This window comes from Primulina huaijiensis, chromosome 7, assembly GCF_012295235.1.
Source record: "Primulina huaijiensis isolate GDHJ02 chromosome 7, ASM1229523v2, whole genome shotgun sequence".
NCBI lineage: Eukaryota > Viridiplantae > Streptophyta > Magnoliopsida > Lamiales > Gesneriaceae > Primulina > Primulina huaijiensis.
Window position 1 is genome coordinate 7,042,787 of NC_133312.1, and position 26,619 is coordinate 7,069,405.

A 26,619-nucleotide genomic window follows, 5' to 3' on the forward strand; every position below is an offset into this window, starting at 1 on the left:
AAGTCGGGGATGTAGCCAAAATGTTCACCAAAGTCAGGAGCGTATTCGCCACCACCACCACCACCACCACGACGGTTTGAAGATGATGTCATTGAAATTCGAAATATTTATATGAGTAAATTGCGAAATAATAAATAAATAACAATAAAAATAATACGGATTATAGATAAAATTATAACACAATTATTGAATATATTTGGAGAAATGATAGCAAAGAAATATATTGATTGTAGAGAAATGAGAAGTTGAGAGAAAATTGATATGTGAAATATAAAAAATGATTTGTATTTATAGATTATTTTGAGGGTTAAAAAAATAATATTTACAATTTTAAAAAAAAAATTTGCACATTTCAGTAGTCGTCATAATGTGCAGCAGCCAAATGCAGCCGTTGGTCCAAAGGCCATTTTTTATTTTTTTTAAAAAAATTCGGATTATGGGTTTCGGGTCCGGTTGCGGGCCGGTTCCAGATACGGACCAGAACCGATTCGGAACCGGACCCAGAACCGGTTCAGAAAATGCTGAACCGGTTCAACCCACAAACCAACGGATTGTACATGGTTTCGGGTCCGGTTCTTCCATACCGGTTCCGAGCTTAACGGGCATGCGTAATACGTATATAAATTAAATAAAGATATAATATAATATGTATTAACTGCATAGTTATATTATCATATTAGTTCAATTTAATATATTTGTGTGTTATTGTAAATATAGTCTAAAAATATATTTTGGATCTTAAAGCTAATTTTAAAAATCGACTTATATTAAGTTTTTCAATCTTTTGAGCAAAATACGAGCAAAAGTCAAATTTGATTATAGGTATTTGTAGAATGTCATTTTAAAAAAATTCCTTATAGTTTAACAAATTCTTCAAATTTGCATCAATAAAGTATAAATAAAAAAACTCAAAAATAAGACAGAACTAAAAAAAATACTGAAAACCAAAAAAAAATGTAAAATTTGGGTGGGGCTCCAAGGGTGGCTCCGCTACTGATTGTCATATTAATGTAGATGTATGTGATAGAGTAGGCGCCCTACAAGTCCAGTGTCGACAGGTGTGTTTTATTGATTTTTTGTAAAGTCGATTTTTATTTTAATATAATTTAGATTTTTTGACAAACAACTTTATCTATATACTAATGAATTTTTCATAGATAAATACCTTGAAGCAAATATCTTGCAGGAAGAATATAATATATTACCAAGAAAAACTATAAAAATGGTGTTTCAAATTAGCTTTCTTATACAAATAATATGACCGTTATAAGACCATAATAACATAATTAATCATGCCTATATAATATCATAAATCAGATATTAGGAGTGTCATTACTGTGGTGTCCATATTTATATAATAAGATAAGATAATAATTATATTATATGTCGGAAATAATACAAAAGAGAGGAAATTTCAAAGCTTATTTCCAACACATAATAGTTATTAATAACTGATAGTAGTATTAGAATAACAATAATAACATAAAATATTAATAATAAAATAACAATAAATGTATAAAAAATATGAATAAATAATAATAATAATAATAATAATAATAATAAATAAATTGATATAAATAATAGTTATCATTTAATTAGTATATAATAGTAAATATAATAAAAATCATAAATAATAAAATAATTATATATAATATTAGTGATTTAATGATGATGAATATCAACTTTTTTGCATCATTATTATTTTAATTTTTTTAATGAAAATATAATTTAGTTTTTAAAATTATTTTTATATAATTCCTTTCCATTTCTTTTCCTATCAATCATATAAATGAAATAGACATATTATTATATTCTAAAGTTAATTTTATTCTCACTTATTACATTTCATTGTACCAATAGAGTAGGTCTTTTATAAGACGGTCTCACGGATCTTTATTCGTGAGACAGATCAATCGTGTCCATATTTACAATAAAAATTAATATATTTGACATAAAAAGTAATATTTTTTTGTGGATGACTCATATAGAATATCTGTTTCACAAAATTGACCCGTGAAACCGTCTCACAGGAGTTTTTGTGACACCAATAATAGCCTGAATCGCATGCATGGATTTGGGATAAAAAAATAAAGATTGTGGTTTTAGAGTAAAATACGGATCAGATATTAAAAAACGGCTTATATTTGGTTTGAATGCTAGGGTAACCTGAGAATGTGTAATCAGATGATAAATAATTATAAAATAGATACAAATAATATAGCGATAAATTATATGATATTTCATATGATTTTAATAAGATATAATAATTTTTTGTGATGACCGAAGTAACCCTTCTATCATTTTTTTTCTTTATTTTCCCATTTTTAAAAATTGAATTTTAATTCAAAAATCACTTTTATAATTTGGATACAGTTCCAAAATATATTTATTTCCCAAAATAAAACCAATTTTTATTACTATTTTAGCAAATATTTTATCAATCATTCTTTTTTTATGTATCATAAATAATGATTTAATTTTTAACCACCTTTTTTTTTTGCTAAATAATATTACGATTAAAATAAAAAATATTATGATATTTTAAAATAAAAACAAATTTGTTTTATGACAAAAGAAAGGGTCAAAATGATATGATTTGTTGTTTTCTTCTTTCGAAAGAGCCTAGGTTGATGAGGCGTAATTATTTATAGGCAAAAACTTGTGTGAGACGGTCTCACGGGTCGTAATTATGAAACAAATCTCTTATTTGGGTCATCCATGAAAAAGTATTATTTTTTATGCTAAGCGTATTACTTTTTATTGTGAATATTGCTAGAGTTGACCCGTCTCACAAATTAAAATCCGTGAGACGGTCTCACATGAGACCCACTCTTATTTATATTTAATGGTGGGATGAGGCGAGTTAATCGGGTTATGTAGGATCAGTTGATTTTGACATCTCTACTATTTCTCCAAAATCTCAATTAAACCGAAAAGCTGATCAAATCAAATTGAATTACTTAGAAATTTAGTTTAGTTATTTTGTAAGATCAAACACTTGCTGATTTATAAAAAAAATTATAGCTAATGGTAGCCGTCAAACTCTAATTTTTAACATTGTACAACATTCCAAGCGACGGTTTTGATCATTCTTATATCAGAGACAATTATTGCACCTGAAAATTATCATGTCCGATAATTGCACATTTTGACATCCATAAGAATCAAACAAGTGACATTGACTTGATACCGAATGTAACACTGATCGCTGGTTGTTTTACCAAAAACTATCACTTGTGATAATAAATAATACAACTCCAATATTTTAAATCGTATAGCGGTGTCAAAAAAAATGTTTTGATTGTTATCTCATCAGAGAAAATTATCACTCCAGCATAATTTGAAATTTGGGTTTTTTTTTCTTTTTATTTCAAAAAATTAGTTAAATCGATCAAAGTTGCTCGAATTCGACCTATAAAAAATCAATTTAATATCAAAAACTCAAGTAGATAATAGTTAGATGAAATATGAATTTCATACTTAAAAATAAATAAATAAATAAATTTAAGTTTTAAATAAAATTCAATACAATCAAAAATATAGGATTAATACATAATAGATTTAAAAAAGAAGGACTCTGACTTTTTTTAAAAAAAGAAGGAGTTGACTCTTGATTATTATATTAAATCTTAATTGAACTGTCAACTTAATAAATTAATTGTTCTCTTCTCGTTTTTTCTCTTTCTTCTCAGTCGACCCACTTCTTCTTCATTCTCGGGAAATTTGGGTTACCAGTTGTCCAAATGTAAAATCCTCATCTACCACATCAACTGCTGCCGCATTACATTAAATAGAAGTTGACAATCTGTTGTTGCTCATTCCTCATATCTAGATCTACTCCTATTGCCCGATTCTTCTGTATTTGAAGACCAAGTCATCTGTTTTTGAAGAAAAAACACAGTAAGTTTTCTCCATTTCCATTGAACCCCATTCATTGTTTTCTTCGTGTAGCCATCTACCAAAATTAACCTCGCCAAAAATTAAGTCTGTCGTTGAAGAAGAATTTTTTTTCCTCAACTTGGTCGACCAAGAATGGAGTTTGGTCGACCAAGAAGAAGTCTTCAATGGTCGACCAAGAAAGTGACCAAGAAAGAATACTTCTTGGTCGACCGAACAAATTTTGGGTGGACCTAGTGTGGTCTTTTTTTATAATTATAATTTAATAAATTTTGTCCATTCTAATTATTATATGTTTTGTTGACTAATTATCATATGTTTTGGTGAATTTTGTAGATATGCCAACAGTTATTGTTGTTCATTTCGATGGGAAATGGAAAAACGAGGAGCTGGTATATAAATGGAATCCAGGGACCAATGCAAAGTTTGTTGCTATTCCAGTGGACGATGATATTTGTGATTTTGAAATTTTAAAAAGTGAACTATATAGAGTTGGAAAATTAGAAGATAGTGCCATCTTGAGGATGAGTTATCTTCTAGATTTGCCGTGCAACATTCAACCGATTTACATAGAGAATGACCATGATTTGAAAGCATATTTTTATCTTGGTTGTCCGAGAAGTAGGCCAGTGCTTCAAGTTGAAATTGAACGTGCTGCTTCTGTTGATGTTTTTGATAATGTGCACGAAAGCAATTGCAATTTTATCGAACAGAGACATTTTGATGATTATTTTCACTTGAATATTGTTTTTGTGGATGGTAATAACAGCACTGACTTTTTCGACGAAGCACATAACGTGGATGCCATGCATGTGGATCGTAGTAACACAGACGAGTTATATGATGAAGCACGTAATGACGCAAACGAGGTCGAGGCAAATCTTGTTGCAAGTGCTGACGCAAATTTGGTTGCGGATGTGAATATTGATAATGACACATTTTCATTCACTGTTGGTTCAAACTTGGTTGTTGGTCAAGAATTTCCAAACCGAGAAGCAATGAAAAAAGAGATAATTATAATAAGTTTGGAAGCTTGCTTTGAATTTGAGACTGTTAAAAGTAGCCAAAAAGTGTACGCCGTAAAATGTGTAGTGTCTGATTGTAAGTGGAGAATCTGGACCTCAAAGATTAGGAATGATTCACATGCTTTTTCTGTTCGGACATATTGCAACACACACACATGTGGTTTGACTGGGAGACGAAAAAGAATCCGTGGAGCAAGTTCTGTTGTTGTTCGTGATATGTTGGTGGATAATTTCCAAGAACATCCAGTGCCAATTGTACCAAAAGCAGTGATGGCGATGATGCGCAATAGTATGAATCCTTATATATCATACTACAAGGCTTGGAAAGGGAAAGAACTAGCAGACAATTTGTTGAAAGGTGATCCTACGAAGAGTTTTGCTTTATTGACTTGTTATTTGCACATGGTTGAGCAGATGAATCGAGGAAGCATAACAGACATTTTTGTCGACGAGGAAAATCGATTCAAGTATATGTTTCCTGCCTTTGGTGCATGCGTCAGAGGATATCGAAGTATGCGGAAAGTTGTATCAATTGATGGTACGTGGTTGAAGGGCAAGTATAATGGTGTTTTCTGGTGGCATCGGCACAAGATGGAAATTATCACCAATATCCCTTGGCGTGGGGAATCGTAGATGTCGAGTGTTTTTCTTCGTGGAGTTGGTTTTTGACGAAGTTGTTAGAAGTAGTACCAGACGAGGATGAATTGGTGATAATTTCAGACAGGCATCAAGGAATCATTAATGTGGTTTCTACTGTATATAGAAATGTGCATCATGGTCATTGTACGTGGCATTTGTCCCAAAACATGAAAACTAGATGCAAAAAGAAGGGTGCAACCGAAATGTTTTTGCACATTGCAAAAATTTATAAGTCTTTCGAGTTTGATAATGCATACAATGAATTTAGGAATAGATATTCTGAGGCAGCTCAATTTTTGGACGAGAGAGATTCACTTGATAGATGGACTTGAGCATATTGTCCAAAGACCCGTTACAATATTATGACGACAAACGGGATTGAGTCGATCAATGCTAGATTACTTGAAGAAAGGAAGCTGCCAATCATTGCACTATTAGATTCTTTGCAGAAATTGGCCTCATGTTGGTTTGCCCGATATCGCACGCATCAATTGCAAGTAACACTAATCTGACCCCTTCCATCGAGGGGATTCTTCGTAGCCGATTCACTGATGCCCAGGGAATGCAAGTTTTTGAATTAGGACGTCTGGAGTTTGATGTTAGGAGCCGTGGACATTCTGCCATAGTGGACCTGGAATCAAAAAGATGCACATGTCGAGTATTTGATATTGATAGAATTCCATGTGCTCATGCCATTGCAGCCAGTTGGTTAGCGAAGATTGATATATATGATCTGTGTTCAGAGTACTATTCTACAATTTCATGGTGTATGGCTTACTCAGAGACTGTTTACCCTGTTCCGGAAGAAAATTAATGGCCACGCAACATTAATTTTCCATTGGTGTTGCCTCTTTTGGTAGAGAAGGGAGTTGGCAGAAGAAAACAAAACAGAATTCCTTCCATCGGTGAATTCAGCAACAGATAGAATCATATGCTGCTGGATGGTCGACCATTAGCTTGAGGGTCGACCAAAGTTTTATTTTTGGCCGACCATTAGCCCGATGGTCGACCATTGGATTGATGGTCGACCAAAGGTTTATATTTGGTCGACAATTAGACTGAATCATATGTAAATTATTTCACAATTCATATGAGAATTATTAGAATCATATGTAAATTATAACATATAACATAATTTTGAGATCGTAACACCTGTAAATTATAACATATAACATAATTGTGAATTTACGATTAATATATTTTGAAATGTAACATAATTTTGAGATGTAAATTATAACATATAACATAATTTTGAGATCGTGACACCTGTAAATNGGTCGACCATTAGCCTGAATCATATGTAAATTATTTCACAATTCATATGAGAATTATTAGAATCATATGTAAATTATAACATATAACATAATTTTGAGATCGTAACACCTGTAAATTATGACATATAACATAATTTTGAGATCGTGACCCATGTACATTATAACATATAACATAATTGTGAATTTAAGATTAATATATTTTGAAATGTAACATAATTTTGAGATTGATTCATAGGTAAATTATAACATATAACATAAATTTGAGATCGTATCACCTGTAAATTATAACATATAACATAAATTTGAGATCATGAAACCTGTAAATTATAACATATAACATAATTTTGATATCGTGACACCTGTAAATTAATTATAACATATAACATAATTGTGAATTTACGATTCATATTTTTTGAAATGTAACATCATTTTGATATTGATTCATATATAAAATATAAAATATAACATAATTTTGAGATCGTGACACCTGTAAATTATAACATATAACATAATTGTGAATTTACGATTATTATTTTTTGAAATGTAACATAATTTTGAGATTGATTCATAGGTAAATTATAACATATAACATAATTTTGAGATCATGAAACCTGTAAATTATAACATATAACATAATTATGAATTTAAGATTAATATTTTTTGAAATGTAACATCATTTTGAGATTGATTCATATGTTATATGTTGTAATTTACTATAACATATAACATAATTATGAGATCGTGACAAAAAATCCTAAACCCTAAACCCTAAACCTAAAGCACTGTGGTCGACCAAAAAAAGAGAGTGGTCGACCAAAAAGCACAGACTTGGTCGACCATAGCCAAAAAGGAGAGTGGTCGACCAAAAAAGAGAGTAGTGGAGGTCGACCAAAAAGCACAGTGGTCGACCAAAAAGTACAGTGGTAGACCACAAAACACAATGGTCGACCAAAAAGAGTGGTCGACCAAAAAACTAGAGTGGTCGAACAAAAAAATACTATGGAATTACATAACAATAACAAACAAATAACAAACAATGTGTGTCCAGTAATTAATAAAATTGTCCGATACATCACAACAATGACCAATCATTAAGGAACATATTACAAACTAAAAAATATCTAAACTCAGATACTAATTTTTCATCCAAAGTTAGTACTAATTGCGCAATCTTCGTAGACAAAGAGTATCCAGCAACGGCTAATACAAATGCTCCGGAATCTTCGCTGTGAAAAAAGAAAATAAAATGAAAAGTTATTATTTACTGTATAAAATCAAAAAATATAATGAAGTTATTATATTTTAAAGTTGTCAACTTACTGTATAATCTTGGCACTGTATTCATTATGAAGCTTTATATTACATGGCCTCTCGGGGTGTGGGTTCTTCCCAAAAATGGATAGCAGACGAGCAGCGTTTATAAATATAGGCTTTATTTCCTCATTCAGATCTTTGAAGTTGGGATCGTGTCTTTGCTGCAAGTCATATATAATGCACTTATTCACCCCTGTAACGAGTTTTAGCAAAAACCAGCGCCTATCTCTATAGACAGGGATGAGAATTCTTCGTGCCTTCTCCCACGAGATACAAGGCCATTTTGGATCACTGCTTTTCACTATCCCCACCAGATCTGTGTTGACAACATTATCTCTATCTTTGGTCAATACTGCTATCGAATTGTAGAAATCAATGTCCATCAACGACACATCTGGCGACATCACTTCAGGATGTCGGATCTGCATCTCAAGCAATCCACGGAGAGCTTCGCCGAAGTGCTGAATTCAACAATACAAAAGGTTTTCAATGTTTTAAAATAAGTTCTCTACATATTTAAAAGCATTGTAAATGTTTATAGAGAAAGTGACACGCGAGTTTACGATCGCCATGGGCCCGTAGTACGACTTCTCATATTCGGCATAAAAAGCTCGAATCATACTTGGCGAACGGTCGAGCATCGATGCCCTAAATTGCGCCAGCGAGGTGTTTACCTTCAGTGTCACGGTCTCCGCAAGTGGTCTCACTGCGTAAATTGATCAATTATAACAACTTTAATGAAAATATGAATAGACAAGATGTAGTGTAATAACCTCTCGACGTGGTCGCCTCGCCACCTGACATATGCGCATCCGGAGTCACTTGAATATCTAAAAACAAAAGTATATTGTTTAATATACTATACATAAATTTAAAATCAAAAAAGTGTCTTACCTTACCTTCCAAGGACTCCTCTGTAATGCCTGGAAGGATAGGCTCGAATATCTGTTGGGTAGCCAGATTATCATCCACACCTAACAGCGTACATTAAACAAATTAAAATAATAACAACTTTAATGCAGATACGAATAGACATGGTGCAGATTAATAACCTCTCGACGTGGTCGCCTCGCCAACTGGATTACGCGCATCCGGAGTCGCTTGAATATCTAAAAAAAATGTTTATTGTTAAACATACTATACATAAATATAAAATCAAAAAAGTGCATTAACTCACCTTCTGAGGACTCCTCTGTAATGACTGGAAAGGTTATGCTCAAATATATGTTGTGTTTGGCTACTACTGCCAATTTCCCTAGCCAAATTATCATCCACACCTAACAACGTAAATTAAACAAATTAAAATAATAATGACAATTCTATTACATGAAAATAAATATAATTAATATAATTAACTCACCAAAATCGGCCTCGGATGATTTCCTCTTCCGCCCTCTGCTATAGGCTATGCTATAATCTTTGTCCTGATGCACTAGCATGTTAGACCTCGTCTCAGCAAAACCAGCTCTGATCTGTTCAGTCAAACCCGATCTCAACTCATCGAGACCAAGATTAAAACTCGATTCCAAGTCATCTAAAGCCATATTTATATTCCGGATAGACGCCCTAGTCTCAATAAATTCTGCTAACATCTTAACATGCATAGACGCAACGGAATCCTCCAAAGCAGTCAACCGCCTCTCGAAACAATGCTCCAACGGTGACGGGTGGTGGGAAGGATTGAGTCCAAAGTGGACTCTAGGACCCGTACGCATAGGAGAACTAGTGATAGAGATGGATCTATTGAGATCACCAGAACGGGTGCCGGAAACATCCTGAGATGCATTTTCAGAAAGCGTGTGCTGGACTGATCTACTCATATCACCATAAAAGTTGCAAGAAAAAACCGGACTTGAATGTGCAGAAGGCGTGTGCTGGATTGAGGGAGACTCCAAAGGGTGCTCGCTACATATGACTATTTCACCTTGCCTCCAGAACTTGAGCACCCGAGTGATGACCGCATCAGGTGTAGAATCAACAAAAATCTCGGTCGTGTAATAAGGTGAAACTAGCTCCTCAGGAGTAGGAGTAAAAAATCTAAGACAATCCTGCATATAATTAATAACAGATCAGATTAATAAATATTAATGTCCACAATTATTATATCAAATCAATTCATATTACTTAAATCTATAGGAGAACCACCAAAGGCTGCAACGATATCAGCGCCAGTTGGGGCACGGTTTGACGACCACGTGTTAGTCACCCACTGAAACATCCTGGGCAACATCAAATCGTCCACATCTCTTCTCCTTGCTACCTTTTGTGCCACGCTCGGATAACATTCATAAGCAAGGATCTGTAACATAAATTTCAAACAATGTTACTAGTAGAAATAAAGATAACAAATCCACTTTAACATTCAAAAAATAATATACATGCAGAGGCAGAACAAAACCGCCGACAAGGAAGCTGACGTCAACTTCTTTCCGACCTTGTTCCTCGGTGAGGTAATTATATCGCCCTAAAAGGTCCTTCTTCAAACATCGGACAGCATCCCAATAGGCTACTCTACCCCAGGGATAATGGTTGAACCTATCCAAATCATCTACAAGCCTCAAGTATTTAGGGTCGATCTTCTTTGTCTTTTTCCTCGTCGCCTCACCGAATACGGCACAACAAAAGTATAGACTAGCCATCTTTATCTTCTCCACATCTATACCAGTCTCATTATGCTCTTCGACAATAATCTTTCCCTCCAAATCACTCAAAGCAATCTCAGACTTACTGGGAAAGTGTGTGGTGCCAAATACATCTCTATCTGATAAATCTTCGGGCTCTATAGCGCAATGAGACCCGTTATTAAACAATATTCTAACAAAAAAAATCTAACTGGCCTTTTGCGCACCACCATCCACAAATCATCACTACTACTATAAACAATCTGATTACTCATTAAATACCATATAATTTGACTGGAAATGTCAAAATCTCTATAATACCTAACCAAATTACCAAAAGCCGACTGCTCGAAAAAATGGGTTCTCTCGTCGTTGTTCAAATAGCGATGAATCTTCTCAGAAGCCTCTTTATATCTCGATTGAATTGTCAATTTGCATCGAAAAATTGCATCTCTGCCTAGTTTTCTCGGCAAATAGACCTGTGACAAAAAAAAATAGTACAGTTAGGAAAATAAAAATATGTTGACGAAAATATTATGGTCGACCATAGCCATTTGTGGTCGACCATAACCTATGGTCGACCATTTGACCACATGGTTGACCAAACAAACAAGGGTGGTCGACCATAATCTATTGGCCGACCAACTTCGATGGTCGACCATAATCTATTGGTTTTTTTACTTTGATGGTCGACCATGTGAGGTCGACCATACGTTATGGTAGACCTCTCATCGTCGACCATCAAAGTAAAAAAAAAACTGTCGATTCACACGCACACAGCATACATAAATCACAAAAATGGACAAAAACACAGAAGCAACAAATCGAAATAAACGCGAATCTTACCACATTTTCGTTTGCCATTCCTTCGATTGAGTTTGCGTCGCCTTGAGGGAAGGGTTTTTCGAGGGTTTTACGGGAACGGTCGGAGAGCTTTTGAAATTTTTTTCGAAAAGAGCTATGGATGTTTAATCGGGGATAATTAGAGAAAAAAGGGTGTGTTTAAAGAATTTAAACTTAAAACGTAGGGACATAAAGTTAATTTTAACCATGGATCCTTTTTTAAAAAAAAATCACAGTAGAGTCCCTTTTTCCTAATTTTTCCTTTATCTATGGGGCTTATGTTTGTTGCCCGAACAAGAAAATCTTAAATCTCTTCCCTTAAAACGGGCCAATTAAAAAAATAAGATTAATACATAAAAGATTTAAAAAAGAAGGACTCTGATTTTTTTTAAAAAAAAGAAGGAGTTGACTCTTGATTATTATATTAAACCTTAATTAAACTGTCAACTTAGTAAATTAATTGTTCTCTTTGTTTTTTCTCTCTCTTCTCATTGGACCCACTTCTTTTTCTTTCCCGAGAAATTTGGGTTACCAGCTGCCCAAATGAAAAAACCTCATCTACCACATCAACGACGGCTGCCGCATTACATTAAATAGAAGTTGACAATCTGTTGTTGCTCATTCTTCAGATCTAGATCTACTCATATTGCCCGATTCTTTTGTATTTGAAGACCAAGTCGTCTGTATTTGAAGAAAAAACACAGTAAGTTTTCGCTATTTCCCTTGAACCCCATTAATTGTTTTTTTCGTGTAGCCATCGACCAAAATTAACCTCGCCCAAAATTAAGTGTGTCGATGAAGAGTCGACCAAGAACCAAGAATGGAGTTTGCGACCAAGAATGGTCGACCAAGAAGAATTCCTTCTTGGTCGACCAAGAATGGAGTTTGGTCGACCAAGAAAAAGTCTTCTTGGTCGACCGAACAAATTTTGGGTGGACCTAGTGTGGTCTTTTTTTATAATTTAATAAATTTTGCTCATCTAATTATCATATGTTTTGGTGAATTTTGTAGATATTTCATCTAATTATCATATGTTTTGGTGAATTTTGTAGATATGCCAACAGTTATTGTTGTTCATTTCGATGGGAAATGGAAAAATGAGGAGCTGGTATATAAATGGATTCCAGGGCCCAATGCAAAGTTTGTTGCTATTCCAGTGGAGGATGATATTTGTTATTTTGAAAATTTAAAAAGTGAAATATATAGAGCTGGAAAATTAGAAGATAGTGCCATCTTGAGGATGAGTTATCTTCTAGATTTGCCGTGCAACATTCAACTGATTTACATAGAGAATGACCATGATTTGAAAACATATTTTTATCTTGGTTGTCCGAGAAGTAGGCCAGTGCTTCAAGTTGAAATTGAACCTGTTGCTTCTGTTGATGTTTTTGATAATGTGCACTAAAGCAATTGCAATTTTATCGAACAGAGACATTTTGATGATTATTTTCACTTGAATATTGTTTCTGTGGATGGTAATAACAGCACTGACTTTTTCGACGAAGCACATAACGTGGATGCCATGCATGTGGATCGTAGTAACACAGACGAGTTATATGATGGAGCACGTAATGACGCAAACGAGGTCGAGGCAAATGTGGTTGCAAGTGCTGACGCAAATTTGGTTGCGGATGTGAATATTGATAATGACACATTTTTATTCACGGATGGTTCAAACTTGTTTGTTGGTCAAGAATTTCCAAACCGAGAAGCAGTGAAAAAAGAGCTAATTAGAATAAGTTTGGAAGCTTGCTTTGAATTTGAGACGGTTAAAAGTAGCCAAAAAGTGTACGCCGTAAAATGTGTAGTGTCTGAAGTGGAGAATCTGGACCTCAAAGATTAGGAATGATTCACATGCATTTTCTGTTCGGACATATTGCAGTACACACACATGTGGTTTGACTGGGAGACGAAAAAGAATCTGTGGAGCGAGTTCTGCTGTTGTTCGTGATATGTTGGTGGATAATTTCCAAGGTCATCCAGTGCCAATTGTACCAAAAACGGTGATGGCGATGATGCGCAATAGTATGAATGCTGATATATCATACTACAAGGCTTGGAAAGGGAAAGAACTAGCAGACAATATGTTGAAAGGTGATCCTACGAAGAGTTTTATTTCATTGACTTGTTATTTGCACATGGTTGAGCAGATGAATCGAGGAAGCATAACAGACATATTTGTCGACGAGTTAAATCGATTCAAGTAAATGTTTCTTGCATTTGGTGCATGCGTAAGAGGATATCGAAGTATGCGGAAAGTTGTATCAATTGATGATACGTGATTGAAGGGCAAGTATAATGGTGTTTTACTGGTGGCATCGGCACAAGATGGAAATTATCACCAATATCCTTTGGCGTGGGGAATCGTAGATGTCGAGTGTACTTCTTCGTGGAGTTGGTTTTTGACGAAGTTGTTAGAAGTAGTACCAGACGAGGATGAATTGGTGATAATTTCAGACAGGCATCAAGGAATCATTAATGCGGTTTCTACTGTATATAAAAATGCGCATCATGGTCATTGTACGTGGCATTTGTCCCAAAACATGAAAACGAGATGCAAAAAGCAGGGTGCAACCGAAATGTTTTTGCACATTGCAAAAATTTATAAGCCTTTCGAATTTGATAATGCATACAATGAATTTAGGAATAGATATCCTGAGGCAGCACAATTTTTGGACGAGAGAGATTCACTTGATAGATGGACTCGAGCATATTGTCCAAAGACCCGTTACAATATTATGACGACAAACGGGGTTGAGTCGATCAATGCTAGATTACTTGAAAAAAGGAAGCTGCCAATCATTGCACTCTTAGATTCTTTGCAGAAACTGGCCTCATATTGGTTTGCCCGATATCGCCACGCATCAATTGCAAGTAACACTAATCTGACCCCTACCATCGAGGGGATTCTTCGTAGCCGATTCACTGATGCCCACGGAATGCAAGTTTTTGAATTAGGACGTCTGGAGTTTGATGTTAGGAGCCGTGGACATTCGGCCATAGTGGACCTGGAATCAAAAAGATGCACATGTCGAGTTTTTTATATTGATAGAATTCCATGTGCTCATTCCATTGCAGCCAGTTGGTTAGCGAAGATTGATATATATGATCAGTGTTCAGAGCACTATTCTACAATGTCATGGTGCATGGCTTACTCAGAGACTGTTTACCCTGTTCCGGAAGAAATTGAATGACCACGCAACATTAATTTTCCATTGGTGTTGCCTCCTTTGTTAGAGAAGAGAGTTGGCAGAAGAAAAGAAAAAAGAATTCCTTCAATCGGTGAATTCAGCAAAAGATAGAAGCATAGTCTGAAAATTTGGGTCGACCCAAAAGCACCATGCGTCGATCCAAAGGCTCGAAAGTTTGGGTCGACTTGGTGGACCATTTTTTTTGAGGGTCGACCAAAGGCTGGAGTTTTGGTCGACCCTTGCTTGCTTGTGGGTCGACCCATGCAAGCTTGTGAATGGTCGACCAAAAGTTAACATAAATTTTTGTTTTGGGGCGATCCAAACTTCCAGCCCAAAGGTCGGCCCAAACCCAAATTGCTAGTACGTGCATACTTTTTTTATTGTAAAATTGAGATTTAAAATTGTCGAAAAAATGTAAAATAATTGTAAATTGTGATTATGTGATTCATATGTAACATAATTCTAATTTCGTGATTGTGAAATAACGATTCATATTTTTTTTAAATGTAAGATAATTGTGATATTATTATTCACATGTTAAAACATATAACATGAATGTGAAATTTCGATTTATATTTTTTAAAATGTAACATAACTCTGATTTCGTGATTCACATGTTAAAACATATAACATGTTTGTGAAATAACAATTCATATTTTTTAAAATGTAACGTAACGCTGATTGTGAAATTATGATTCGTATAATATGTTACTGAAATAAAGATTCATATTTTTTTAAAATGTAACATAATTGTGATATTGTTATTCACATGTTAAAAAACATATAACATGATTATGAGATTACGATTTATATTTTTTAAAATGTAACATAACTCTGATTTCGTGATTCACATGTTAAAACATATAACATATTTGTGAAATAACAATTCATATTTTTTAAAATATAACATAACGCTGATTGTGAAATTACGATTCGTATAATATGTCACTGAAATAAAGATTCATATTTTTTTAAAATGTAACACAGTTGTGAAATTGTTATTCAAATGTTAAAACATATAACATGATTATGAACTCTGATTTCGTGATTCACAAAAAACCCTAAACCGTAAAACCCCAAAACCCTAAAACCCCAAAGCAACATGGGTCGACCGGGTCGACCCAGATATTAACATGGGCCGACGCAAAAGCGCATTGCGAGGGTCGACCCAAAAGTGGAGTGGTCGACCAAAAAGAAGAGGTCGACCCAAAAACACTATGGTCGACCCAAATAATAACAAGGGTCGACCAAAAAAATAACAAAAAAAAATTTTTGGTCGACCCAAATACCACCAATAGAACAAAAACAATGTGCAATAATTACATGTAATTGTCCAATACATTATAACAATGTCCAATCATTATCGAATATATTACAAGCTAAAAAATATCTAAACTCAGATAATATTCTATCATCTAAAGTTAGTACTACTTGCTCACTCTTTATCGACAAAGAGTATCCAGCAACCACTAACACAAACGCTCCTTAATCTTCACTGTCAAAAAAGAAAATTAAAAAAAAATTATTATTTACTTACAAATAATAAAAATGAGTATTGAAGTTATTTTTTTTTAAATAGAAAGATGGCAACTTATTGTTTAATCTTCGCTCTAAATTCATCATGTATCTTTATGTATCATGCCCTCTCATAGTGTGGGTTGTTCCCAACAATGGATAGCAGACGAGCAGCGTTTATAAGTATAGGCTCTATGTCCTCATTCAGAGCTTTGACGTTGGGGTCGTTCCTCCGCTGCAAGTCAAATATACTGCACTTATTCACCTCTGTCACGAGTTTTAACAAAAACCAGTGCCCATCTCTGTGGACAGGGATGAGAATTCTTCGTGCCTTTTCCCACGAGAGACAGGGCCATTCTGGATCACTGCCTTTCACTATCCCCACCAGATTTGCGTTGACAAATTTGTCTTGATCTTCAGCCAATGCCGACATCGAAATTTAGAAATGCCCACCCATCAATGACACATCCGAGGACATCACTTCAAGATGTCGGATCTGCATCTCAAGCAATCCCCGAAGAGCTTCGTCCATGTGCTGCATTCGAAAGAAGAATAGGTTTTCAAAGTTTAAAGACAAGTATAAATGCTGATATACAGGAGTTGTAAATGCTTACACGGCCAGTGACACGCGAGTTCGCGATCGCCATGGGCCCGTAGAACGTCTTCTCGTATTCGTCGTAAAAGCCTTTAATCTTACTTGGCGAACGCACAAGCATCGAAGCCCTAACTCGCGCCATCGAGATGTTTACCTTCAATGTCAACGATCTCCGCAAGTGACCTCACACCGTCATCAATAAATTCCCCAAACAGACGGTTAGCTTCGTAAATTGATAATTATAACAACTTTAACGCTGATAGGAATAGATAAAATGTCGTGAACTAACCTCTCGACGTGCTCGCTTTGCCAACTACCATAGCCGCATCACGAGTTATCTGGATATCTAAAACAAATTTTTTATTGAGTAATATACTATACATAAATATATAATCAAAAAAGTGCACTGAGTAATATACTCGCCTTCGGAAGATTCTTCTGCTATGATCGGAAGCCTAGGCTCAAATCTCGGTTGTTGTGGTGCTTGGCTACTACTGCCAATTTCTCTAGCGATATTATCATCCACACCTAACATCATACATCAAACAAATTAAAATTAGAATGACAATTTTAATACATCAATCTATTAAGTAAACATAAATATTATTAATAAAATTAACTTACCAAAATCAGCCTCGGATGATTTCTTCTTCTGCCCTCTGCTATAGACTATGCTATAATCTCTCTCCTGATGCACTGGCATGTGAGACCTCATCTCAACAAAACCAGATCTAATCTGCTCAGTCAAACTCGATCTCAACTCATCGAGACCAAGATTCATACTCGCTTTCAAGTCATCGATAGCGCGATTTATATTCCTGATACACGCCCTGGTCTCAATAAATCATGTTGTCATCTGAAGACGCATAGACGTAACGGTATCCTCCAATTCCGTCAACCGCCTCTCGAAACGATGCTTCAAGGGTGATTGGCGGCGGGAAAGATTGAGTCCAATGTGGACTCTAGGACCCGTACGCATGGAAGCACTGGTGCTAGACCTGGATCTACTGACATCATCAGAACGGGTGCCGGAAACATCCGGAGATGAATGTGCAGAGGGCGTGTGCTGGAATGAGGGAGACTCCAGATGGTGCTCGCTACATATGATTGTCTGACCCTGCCTCCAGAGCTCGAGTACCAGAGTGGTGACCGCATCGGGCGCAAAATCAACAAAAACCCCGGTCGTATAATACGGTGAAACGAGCTCCTCAGGAGTAGAAGTCAAACATCCAAGACAATCCTACATTAAATTAATAACGTATCATATTAATTAAAAATTAAATCCACAGTTATTATATCAAATCAATTCATATTACTTACATTTATAGCACAGTCACCAAAGGCTGCAGCGACATCAACAGCAGTTGGGGCGCGGTTTGACGGCCACGTGTTGGTCACCCACTGAAACATCCTGGGCAATATCAAACCGTGCACATCTCTTCTCTTTGCAAACTTTTGTGCCACGCTCGGATGATATTCATAAGCGAGGATATGTAACATAAATTTCAAACAATGTTATTAGTAGAAATAAATATAACAAATTCACTTTTAACATTCAAAAAATAATATACCTGCAGAGGCAGCACAAAACCACCGATAAGGAAGCTGCCATCAACTTCTTTCCGACCTTGTGTCTCGGTGAGGTAATTATATCGCCCTAAAAGGTCCTTCTTCAAACATCGGACCGCATCACGAAAGGCTACTCTACCCCACGGATAGCTGTTAAACCTATCCAAATCATCTATAAGCCTCAGGTATTTAGGGTCGATCTTATTCGTTTTTTTCCTAGTCTCCTCACCGAACACAAAACAACAGAAGTAAAGACTAGTCATCTTTAACTTCTCCACATCTACACCAATCTCATTCTGCACTTCAACACTCATCTTTGCCTCCAAATCACTCAAAACAATATCAGACTTACCGCCAAAGTGTCTGGAGCGAAAGACACCTCCCTCTGGTACATCTACAGGCTCTGTAGCGCAATCGAGGCCGGTTAATAAACAATATTCTAACAAAAAAATCTAACTGGCGTCTTGCGCACCACCATCCAAAACTCATCACTACTCGTGTCAACTATCTGATTACTCATCAAATACCACATAATTTAACTAGAAATATTAAAATCTCTGTGATACCTAACCAAATTACCAAAAGGAGACTGCTCCAAAAAAATGGCTCTCTCGTCGTTGTTGAGGTAGTGATAAATCTTCTCCGCAATCTCTTTATATCTTGATTCTAGTGTCAACTTGTAGCGAAAAATTGCAACCCTGCCTAGTTTTCTCGACAAATATACCTGTCACAAATACAAATATATTAGAATAACAAACTGACAATTTGGATGGTGTACCTAAACTTGAACAAAATCAGTCGACCAAGCGTTGGTCGACCAAGCGAACAAAATCAGTCGACCAAGCGACGCTTGGTCAGTCGACCAACGCTTGGTCGACCAACGTTGGTCGACCGACGCAAGCCACGCTTGGTCGACCAAGCATGGCTTGGTCAAACCACGCTTGGTCTACCAAGTGTACCTTTCTTCTTCATCAACACGATAGTTTCTTCTTCAACATGCGTGTACGTGAATCAAATAACAAAAAAAAAAGTGAACATACCATATTTTGGTCCGCCATTTCTGGGATGCCTAAAAACAATCAAGATTGAAGAATGGTTGCGTCGATCCTTTGAGTGGATTCGGTTGACAGGAAAATGAGGGGACGAGGGGAGCTGGAACGGAACGAATGAAATTAGGTTTAGAGTGAAGTTAATCAGTTTTAATGTATTAATTGTTATAATACAAAGACATTTATGTCAATTAACAGGTGAATTTTTATTTTTTAAATAAATTTCCCCCTTGAAACCAGTGCACTTCCCTAGCTTCGTCCAATCTACCTCGATTGACTTTACCGCAGCGTCGGCGGAATTTGACCTAGATAGCCTCCGCCGTAGCAGAGCCGGAAGACCACGGGTGTGAAATCACGTACGAAAGTTGAACTCTTACAAAACTCTTCAAAGTCTGTCCTATGTTAATGCTTTCTCCTTTTTTCATCTTCCCATCCTCCTTCGGGGTTCCACTTCCCGAATCCTATTGTCAGCTACCATTAAATTGTAATCTGTTGTTGACGTGTTAATAGATTTTCTGATTTCTATTGATTATCCTTTTTATTGTAGTCACTAGTTTTAAGCCTGAGATGAATTTTCTGTGGTCTTGATTTTTTTTTTTTTATTTTGCAGTTTGTGCGTGTGTTGAGAAGAAATTGAATGTTTTTCCTTGTTTTGTAATTTTATATTAAGGACTGTGATGATGCGTATAGCCGGTGTATGTTAAAGTCCATTATTTAGGGTTAAAGCTTATTTCTTTCTCCTGAAATGGATCTATGTAGAAATCCGCAGGATGTGCTAGAATAAGTATTTTCAAGCTCTAGAAAAACCAGTAAATGTGGTTCCTGATTTAATGTTTTTTTCCATGAAAAATTGGTTAATTTGGTTACCGACTGAAATTGCATTTTAAATCACTTCTGTTTGTTTGTTGGATGGTAACAAAGGAATTTGTTGGTTCGGTTTGGGTGGAAAAAAATTAGGTATATTCAGTTTAGAATCTTTGTTTTTTGCTGCTGCATTTGAACCAAGCTCTCAAATTCCATTTTAGGGATTGTATTGCAAGAATAACATTGGAAATCGAAGGATTGATCTTTTTTAGGGTTAACTACCATTCACGTTTGTGAGGAACCGTTGAAAATCATAATTTCTAGCTCTGTTTTGTGCTGTAGGATATTATAATTGCTAGGAAATAACTATTGGGGTGTTAAAAAACAATTATTTATTAAGTTTTGTTAAACTTAACATTCATTTTCCATTGCTATGCTTTGAATCTAAATTCCTGTTATTGGATTTTAATTAGATTTTAATCTAGTTTTAAATATAATTAAGTTCTATATTTTTGAAAACCTTGTTAAATTGATGTTTTATACTTTAATTATGTCATTTTACTTGAAGTTTAGATTTTCAGTAATTTTACAATCCTAGAAAGTAAGTTTTAAACTTGCATTCTAGCTAATTGAGTAAGATATTTAGATAATAGCTTTGATAACTCTGATTCGACATCATACTTTTAAGTGCGAATTGTTTAGTGATTTATCATTAATAATTTCTATTAAGTAAACTAATTCTTTTTTCTATTGCTTTAGAGTAATATTTCATTGATCTTATTTTAAATTTTAAATATTAATTGAACCATGAGAACTTAAATCTTGCATATATGTAATACTATATTTTAAAATGTTAGAATTTGAGTGTGGTTGAATTAACAGTAATGGCGTGCACTATTGATTTTCGATGCCTGGACGAGGGGTTTGGCGGTAAAACCTTAAAGCGCAAGAGATCCCAACACGAAGCGGAAAAGTTACAGCTTCTGCATCCATCTTTGGATGAGGCGGACATGGACTTAGACCATGGAAATCCGCCACCATCGAAGAAGCAAGCTGTTCCTTCCTCCTCTGACCCCAACATGCCGTCTTCGTTTGGGAGACCTACCTACGACGGAGTGATTGCAGGGAAGTTGTCGGGAAGGAAGTGGAAGGAGGTTCGAACTCATCGGGCGTCCCAAGTTCATGTGAGCAGGAAAGGTATATATATACACTAGACAAGGTCACCTCAATTCTTGAGGTGTTTACCCGGTTTGTGGTGTAACTTATATGATTGTTTCTATTTTTTAAAAAGAAATTAAACAAGTGTTTATATTTGCATAAGTCTTATTTTATACTTTAATTTATTACTGTATAACAAATATTTAAATCTAAACTAAAATAAAAACTACGTAATTAATTGGTATAGTTAACAATATGTACTTCGAGTTTTTAAGAAATTAATAAAAAATAATTTGTTCAAGTAAAAAGGTTAAGAAAATGAAAAATATGAAATAACTTTTGTCAATGTTAAATATGGGGGAAAAAAGAAGAAGCCAGTATTGTAGTCTATAAATAAAAAAAAAATGGAGTAAATGAGTTTGCACATGTTAACATGATTGGATGTAAGATAATATGTTAGATGCAGAAATTTATAAATCTAAGAATTCGTAAGCTTTCGATGTTTAATCTAGCTAGAGTTGTATATTGTAATGTGCAAAAAGCTTATTGATCATCTTATTTACAAACTGATTTAGCTAACCAGATTGAATTTTCTGAATCCTTATATTTTGATTAAAGCCATATGTATTTTGATTACAGTAGTTTTTATTTTCTTTTATATTTGTAGTTCCATAATTATTATTTAATGTTAGAATTGTGTTTAAAAAATTAAGAATTGTGAAAGTGGAAGAAGCCTATAGAATTGGAAATAACAAGGAAAAAAGTTTAGGAGATAAAATAGAAGAAGTTTAACTACTTGCCTTAAATTGAAAATGAAATATATGTTAATTTTAAAACCTAAGAAGAAGAAAACTCTAAACAAGTTATTAGACATTTGAAATAGAGCATCCATATTGAATACATGACAACGACTCCAAGATCTTTATGCTTAAAAACATTATTGATGTTGATTGATTTATGAACTTGGTAACCTCAATTTATATATTAACTGTAATTTGATCCGTTAAACAATCGATAAGAACACCAAAGCTCGAGATTAATAAAATAAATTTGAAACCTATTGATATGGAAATGATAGTAACTGGTATAAGATTATTATATTTAACAATCAAATTGATAGATTTATGAAGTTGGTAACTTTATTTTTTTAAGATATGAAAACATAAACTTTAATTTAATTCATAAAACAACCGATTAGAATATTCCAATGAGGGACTGATAAAATAAATTAAAATATATAAACAGAGTTTATTCGAACCTCATGCTGAAAAGAAAGTAAAGTTCAATATAAAATAAGTAGGAGAAACTTACGGAGAAATGATTGATGTAGTATAAGAAAAAAGAAGCAAATACATAGAATTAAATGAAAAGCCATTTTCATATATGTAGGTTTGATAGAGTACAATCTAAAGCTCTTAATAGGTTTATACATATGTTTTACAACTAAACATTTTCTATACTACAAGATAACTGGTTTATTATTCATTTAAGGTACATATTGGTTTTAATGGATATCATTGATATCTAATTCTGTTTCAATACCAGTTGCATAGTCTAGTAGGAGAGAAAGCTTGGATTCCATCTTAAGTATTGTTAGTAAAATGACGGCTCATACTGGGTTAGAGTAAGATCTTCTTATTATGTATTCAACCTTTTTCTGAAATAGATAGGTGTAACGACATTGTTCGCAGTCAATATAAGTACAATAAAGATTGTTTTCTATTGGATTTGATTTACAAACTGAACTTGTAGTTAGTAAAAGAAAAGTAATAAGTTGTTTGGAAATTCAGAAAAAGTAGTTTAGTTCAGATTAGCCCACTAAAAAATTACTGAAGTTGTGGCTTACTCTTGTTCAAAGGTCCTTGCACTCATAAAGAAAGTTTGCTTCACTAAAGTAGCCCTTGTTTGTTGTCTCCGGGGATAAAAGAACGTAAACACGTCGAAACACCAACCTCAAAAAAGTAGATCCACCTCATGTACTGATTTGTGCACTGAATGAAAATTATTGTGGACAAGACACTCTAAAGAAAAAACAGTTCTTATGATAATTATTTCTAGTGAACTGTATGTTTCTTTCATTTGGCCATGTTTAAATTCTTATTTTCTTGTATAACTCAATCGCAAAGTACCTTCGCAATCATATTGGTTTCCTGATAACAGATTGTCATATTCTGTTTCATCATTATTGCTTAAAAGTAAATTAGAAAATATTTTTGAAAAAACCAAGATAAATCATATTTTACAAAAAAAAATCCATGTAAGCTAGGGGTATAAGGTAATTAGACAACAAGAAGTACCAGAAAATGCTGATCCATTAGCTTACACAACCGCTCAGAAGTCTAGAAACACAAATAATCATAAATCAAAATATGGCAGAAAATTAATATTTGGGAAAAAATACCATAGCGACTGGTTTCAGTTATCATGGTCAAGATTGTTTTGTTAGAATTGCCTTGAAGTATATATATGAAAACCTAACAAATAAATGAAAATATATGAATCACTATTTTTATCTATTTCAGTAACGCCCGAGAAACATAGAAAATGACTGAATTCTTACCGCTCCGCGTTCGTTGCCAACAGCTAAGGTCAAGGTGATAGAAGAAAAGTCCAGTGCGGATATTACCGAACTTGCACCAGAAACTTGAATTCCTTCTAGCTGCTAGTAAAATGTGTTGTTGTTGTTAACAAGTATAATACTGTAAACTTGATCAATGAACTTTCTATCAATATATCAATACATAATGATCATAGATGCTGAACCAATACCATTAAGAAAGCATTGCGCTAACCTTCAATCGTAAAACAGAAACAAGTAACAGAACTGGAGATGTGGCATCCCATGTTCGAATAGATTCATCTTGATATCCTCCTATATACATCTTCTGAAGCTTATTTGCAGCAGTAGACAGATGACAAGGAAACGCCACCAGTCAGAGACCACCGCGAATCCCTCTCGGTCAACATGTCATCCTCTTGTAGCTTGGCAGGGGAAAACTGTCTAATGGAACAAATAAATGGTCATTTAAGCGAAATGAAGAAATAAATTGAATGTACAGCATATGATGGATTTCAGTACCTCTGAAAGTTCACAGAAGAAACTCCTATCTCTACCCATCAAATAAAGCTTTCCCACGGTCATATGTGGTTCCACAGTGGGTATTGCTGAATGATACTGAAATGCATAGACTGAATGATTATGTCCTGTCCAAGGCTTGAAGATAGACAAAGAAGCAAAATCGTAGAAATGCGGTTGTCCTGGATTGGTCAATATAAATAATGAAGTTGAGCTATAGTTGTCAGGTTCATGAGCCTTTGGTGTTATAATTACATCAGCAAATGATCCATGGGGCGTAAGGTCAGCACGCTCCACACACTTCAGTTGTACTAACCCAACAAACCATTCAATATTGAATTTGAGGATATGCATTAACAAGAAAGTTTCATAAAAAAGACATTATATGACTGCGAAGCTTCAAAACTCAACAAGTAAACACCAAGATATTAATAATAAATTTAACCCATATAAAAATAAGTTTCTGGCTTTAAGTTGAAGTCAAAACCAGTGTGAAATTATTTTTGAGAAACACTGGCAAACATCTCTATTAGAACCAGTATGAGCTGTGCCGTTATTTTCTTGAACCTCTTCTATTATGTGAGATATTTCATAATCTAAAACAGAACATTGAAAATCTAAAACATGGTGACAATGACTATCCAGTTTGTGCTTGTTCAGTGCATGTTAAATGCTAGAAAGTACACACATGGAAGAAACTTATCAGCTGAAATCTTGACGACAGGTTGATATAAAAATTAGATAATTAAGATGTAATAAAACAAAATGAAGCGTGCAACCATGCTACTGTTGGAACTAATATCATGCTTATTATTGATATACAATCTCCCACGGTCATCAAATGAATCCAAATTAAGTACAAATGTACAACACCCCTATTGCATTGATATGTGTAACAGCTGCAAGTGAAAAAAAGGGTCAAACTGTGAAACCTCATGACCCATTCTAGCGACAACCCCTCCTAACTTGAAGAAGGAAAAAAAATAAAGCTATAGCATTGCAAACTTAGATTAGCTGGTCGATACCAAGTACCCTTTTACTTTGTATAAAAAGAATAAGCAATTAGGCTCGCAAAAGAAGCCAAATATTGGTACAAATAAACAACATATTGTCAAGGCTTCTTCAGATCCTACGTCTTCACCACCAATATGCAAAAAACAGGCCGATTAAACTGAAGAGAAAACACCGAGAATGCAACAAAGTAAATAAAAAAAACGAAACAAAAACAAGAGAAGAAAAATAACCAGTAACCAGTCGAAGATTTCCAATCCCAAGAAAAGTGAACACCGCGAAGAAGGATCGAAGCCGAAGAAATCGCAAGTAGGTGGAAAAGGTGCAAGCAATGAGAAGAAAAGAAGAACGGAAGAGAAGGTAATGCTACGTCAGTCCCATTTTGATGCCCTTATTGTTGTAGTGGTGGAGAGAGAAGCTTGTTACACGTGTGATGTTGTTTACCGGCAACCGTACCAAAACAGCCCTTCAAAACTTTTTCGTGCTTTCATATATATACTAGTTGTAGGCACCTCAAATTTTTGAGGTGTGTACCCAATTTTTCATGCAATAAACGATAAAGTTGTGTATGCATGTTAGAATGTGGAAATGTGTTATTTAAGCTTTTTGAAAAATAATGAATTAAACAGTTTGAATACAATTAAGTAATAGGAATGGATACAAAATTAGAAGCTAAATATGTGGGAATGTTTTCTAGTTTTTGATAATTTTATGTGTTAGGAATGTAAATCTAGAAATTGTTTTGACTAAGAATTAATGTATTTTATTTTGTTTATTTTAGACAGTTTATTAATTGTTTTATTGTGAAGGTATGAACAAAGAATATGTGATATTTTTTGTTTAAGTATTTGGTAAGGGGAAAAAACATAAATTTCATATATGTTTGAAGTAGTTGCTATTTTTAAAATTTTAGTAATGGACATGGTTTATATATATATGCTATTTTATTTTGTATTTAAATTTTGTTTTTTCTAGAGAAATTAATGAATTATATTGTTTAAATAATGGTGTTTCTAAAAAATAAGGTATAAAATATGA

The 26,619-nt window shown here is 34.4% G+C and overlaps 3 protein-coding genes and 1 long non-coding RNA gene across 6 annotated transcripts; 2 read left to right on the forward strand and 2 right to left on the reverse strand.

Annotated features, from left to right (window-relative positions):
• Positions 1 to 6,021: 6,021 nt before the first annotated feature.
• Positions 6,022 to 6,375, forward strand: LOC140981555 (uncharacterized). Its single transcript, XM_073447988.1, has one exon. It carries the CDS (start codon positions 6,022 to 6,024, stop codon positions 6,373 to 6,375), a length of 354 nt encoding a protein of 117 aa, XP_073304089.1.
• Positions 6,376 to 10,253: 3,878 nt separating this feature from the next.
• Positions 10,254 to 19,233, reverse strand: LOC140981300 (uncharacterized). The gene is made up of 2 exons (XM_073447659.1): positions 18,486 to 19,233; positions 10,254 to 10,448 (listed from the first exon to the last, which is right to left on the reverse strand). Exons 1-2 carry the CDS (start codon positions 18,795 to 18,797, stop codon positions 10,260 to 10,262), a joined length of 501 nt encoding a protein of 166 aa, XP_073303760.1. The 5' UTR covers positions 18,798 to 19,233; the 3' UTR covers positions 10,254 to 10,259.
• Positions 19,234 to 19,755: 522 nt separating this feature from the next.
• LOC140980318 (uncharacterized) lies at positions 19,756 to 24,197 on the forward strand. 2 transcript variants are annotated; one of them, XM_073446077.1, is made up of 3 exons: positions 19,756 to 19,888; positions 21,219 to 21,533; positions 24,078 to 24,197. In XM_073446077.1, exons 2-3 carry the CDS (start codon positions 21,221 to 21,223, stop codon positions 24,140 to 24,142), a joined length of 378 nt encoding a protein of 125 aa, XP_073302178.1. In that variant the 5' UTR covers positions 19,756 to 19,888; positions 21,219 to 21,220; the 3' UTR covers positions 24,143 to 24,197. The 2 variants fall into 2 exon arrangements, with proteins under 2 accessions (XP_073302178.1, XP_073302177.1); XM_073446076.1 differs by having other exon boundaries at positions 19,768 to 19,876; positions 24,078 to 24,157.
• On the reverse strand, positions 24,049 to 26,049 carry LOC140980319 (uncharacterized). 2 transcript variants are annotated; one of them, XR_012175925.1, is made up of 3 exons: positions 24,574 to 26,049; positions 24,287 to 24,491; positions 24,049 to 24,153 (listed from the first exon to the last, which is right to left on the reverse strand). It is a non-coding gene; the product is annotated as an uncharacterized lncRNA (long non-coding RNA). The 2 variants fall into 2 exon arrangements; XR_012175924.1 differs by having other exon boundaries at positions 24,287 to 24,495.
• Between the last annotated feature and the right edge of the window lie 570 nt (positions 26,050 to 26,619).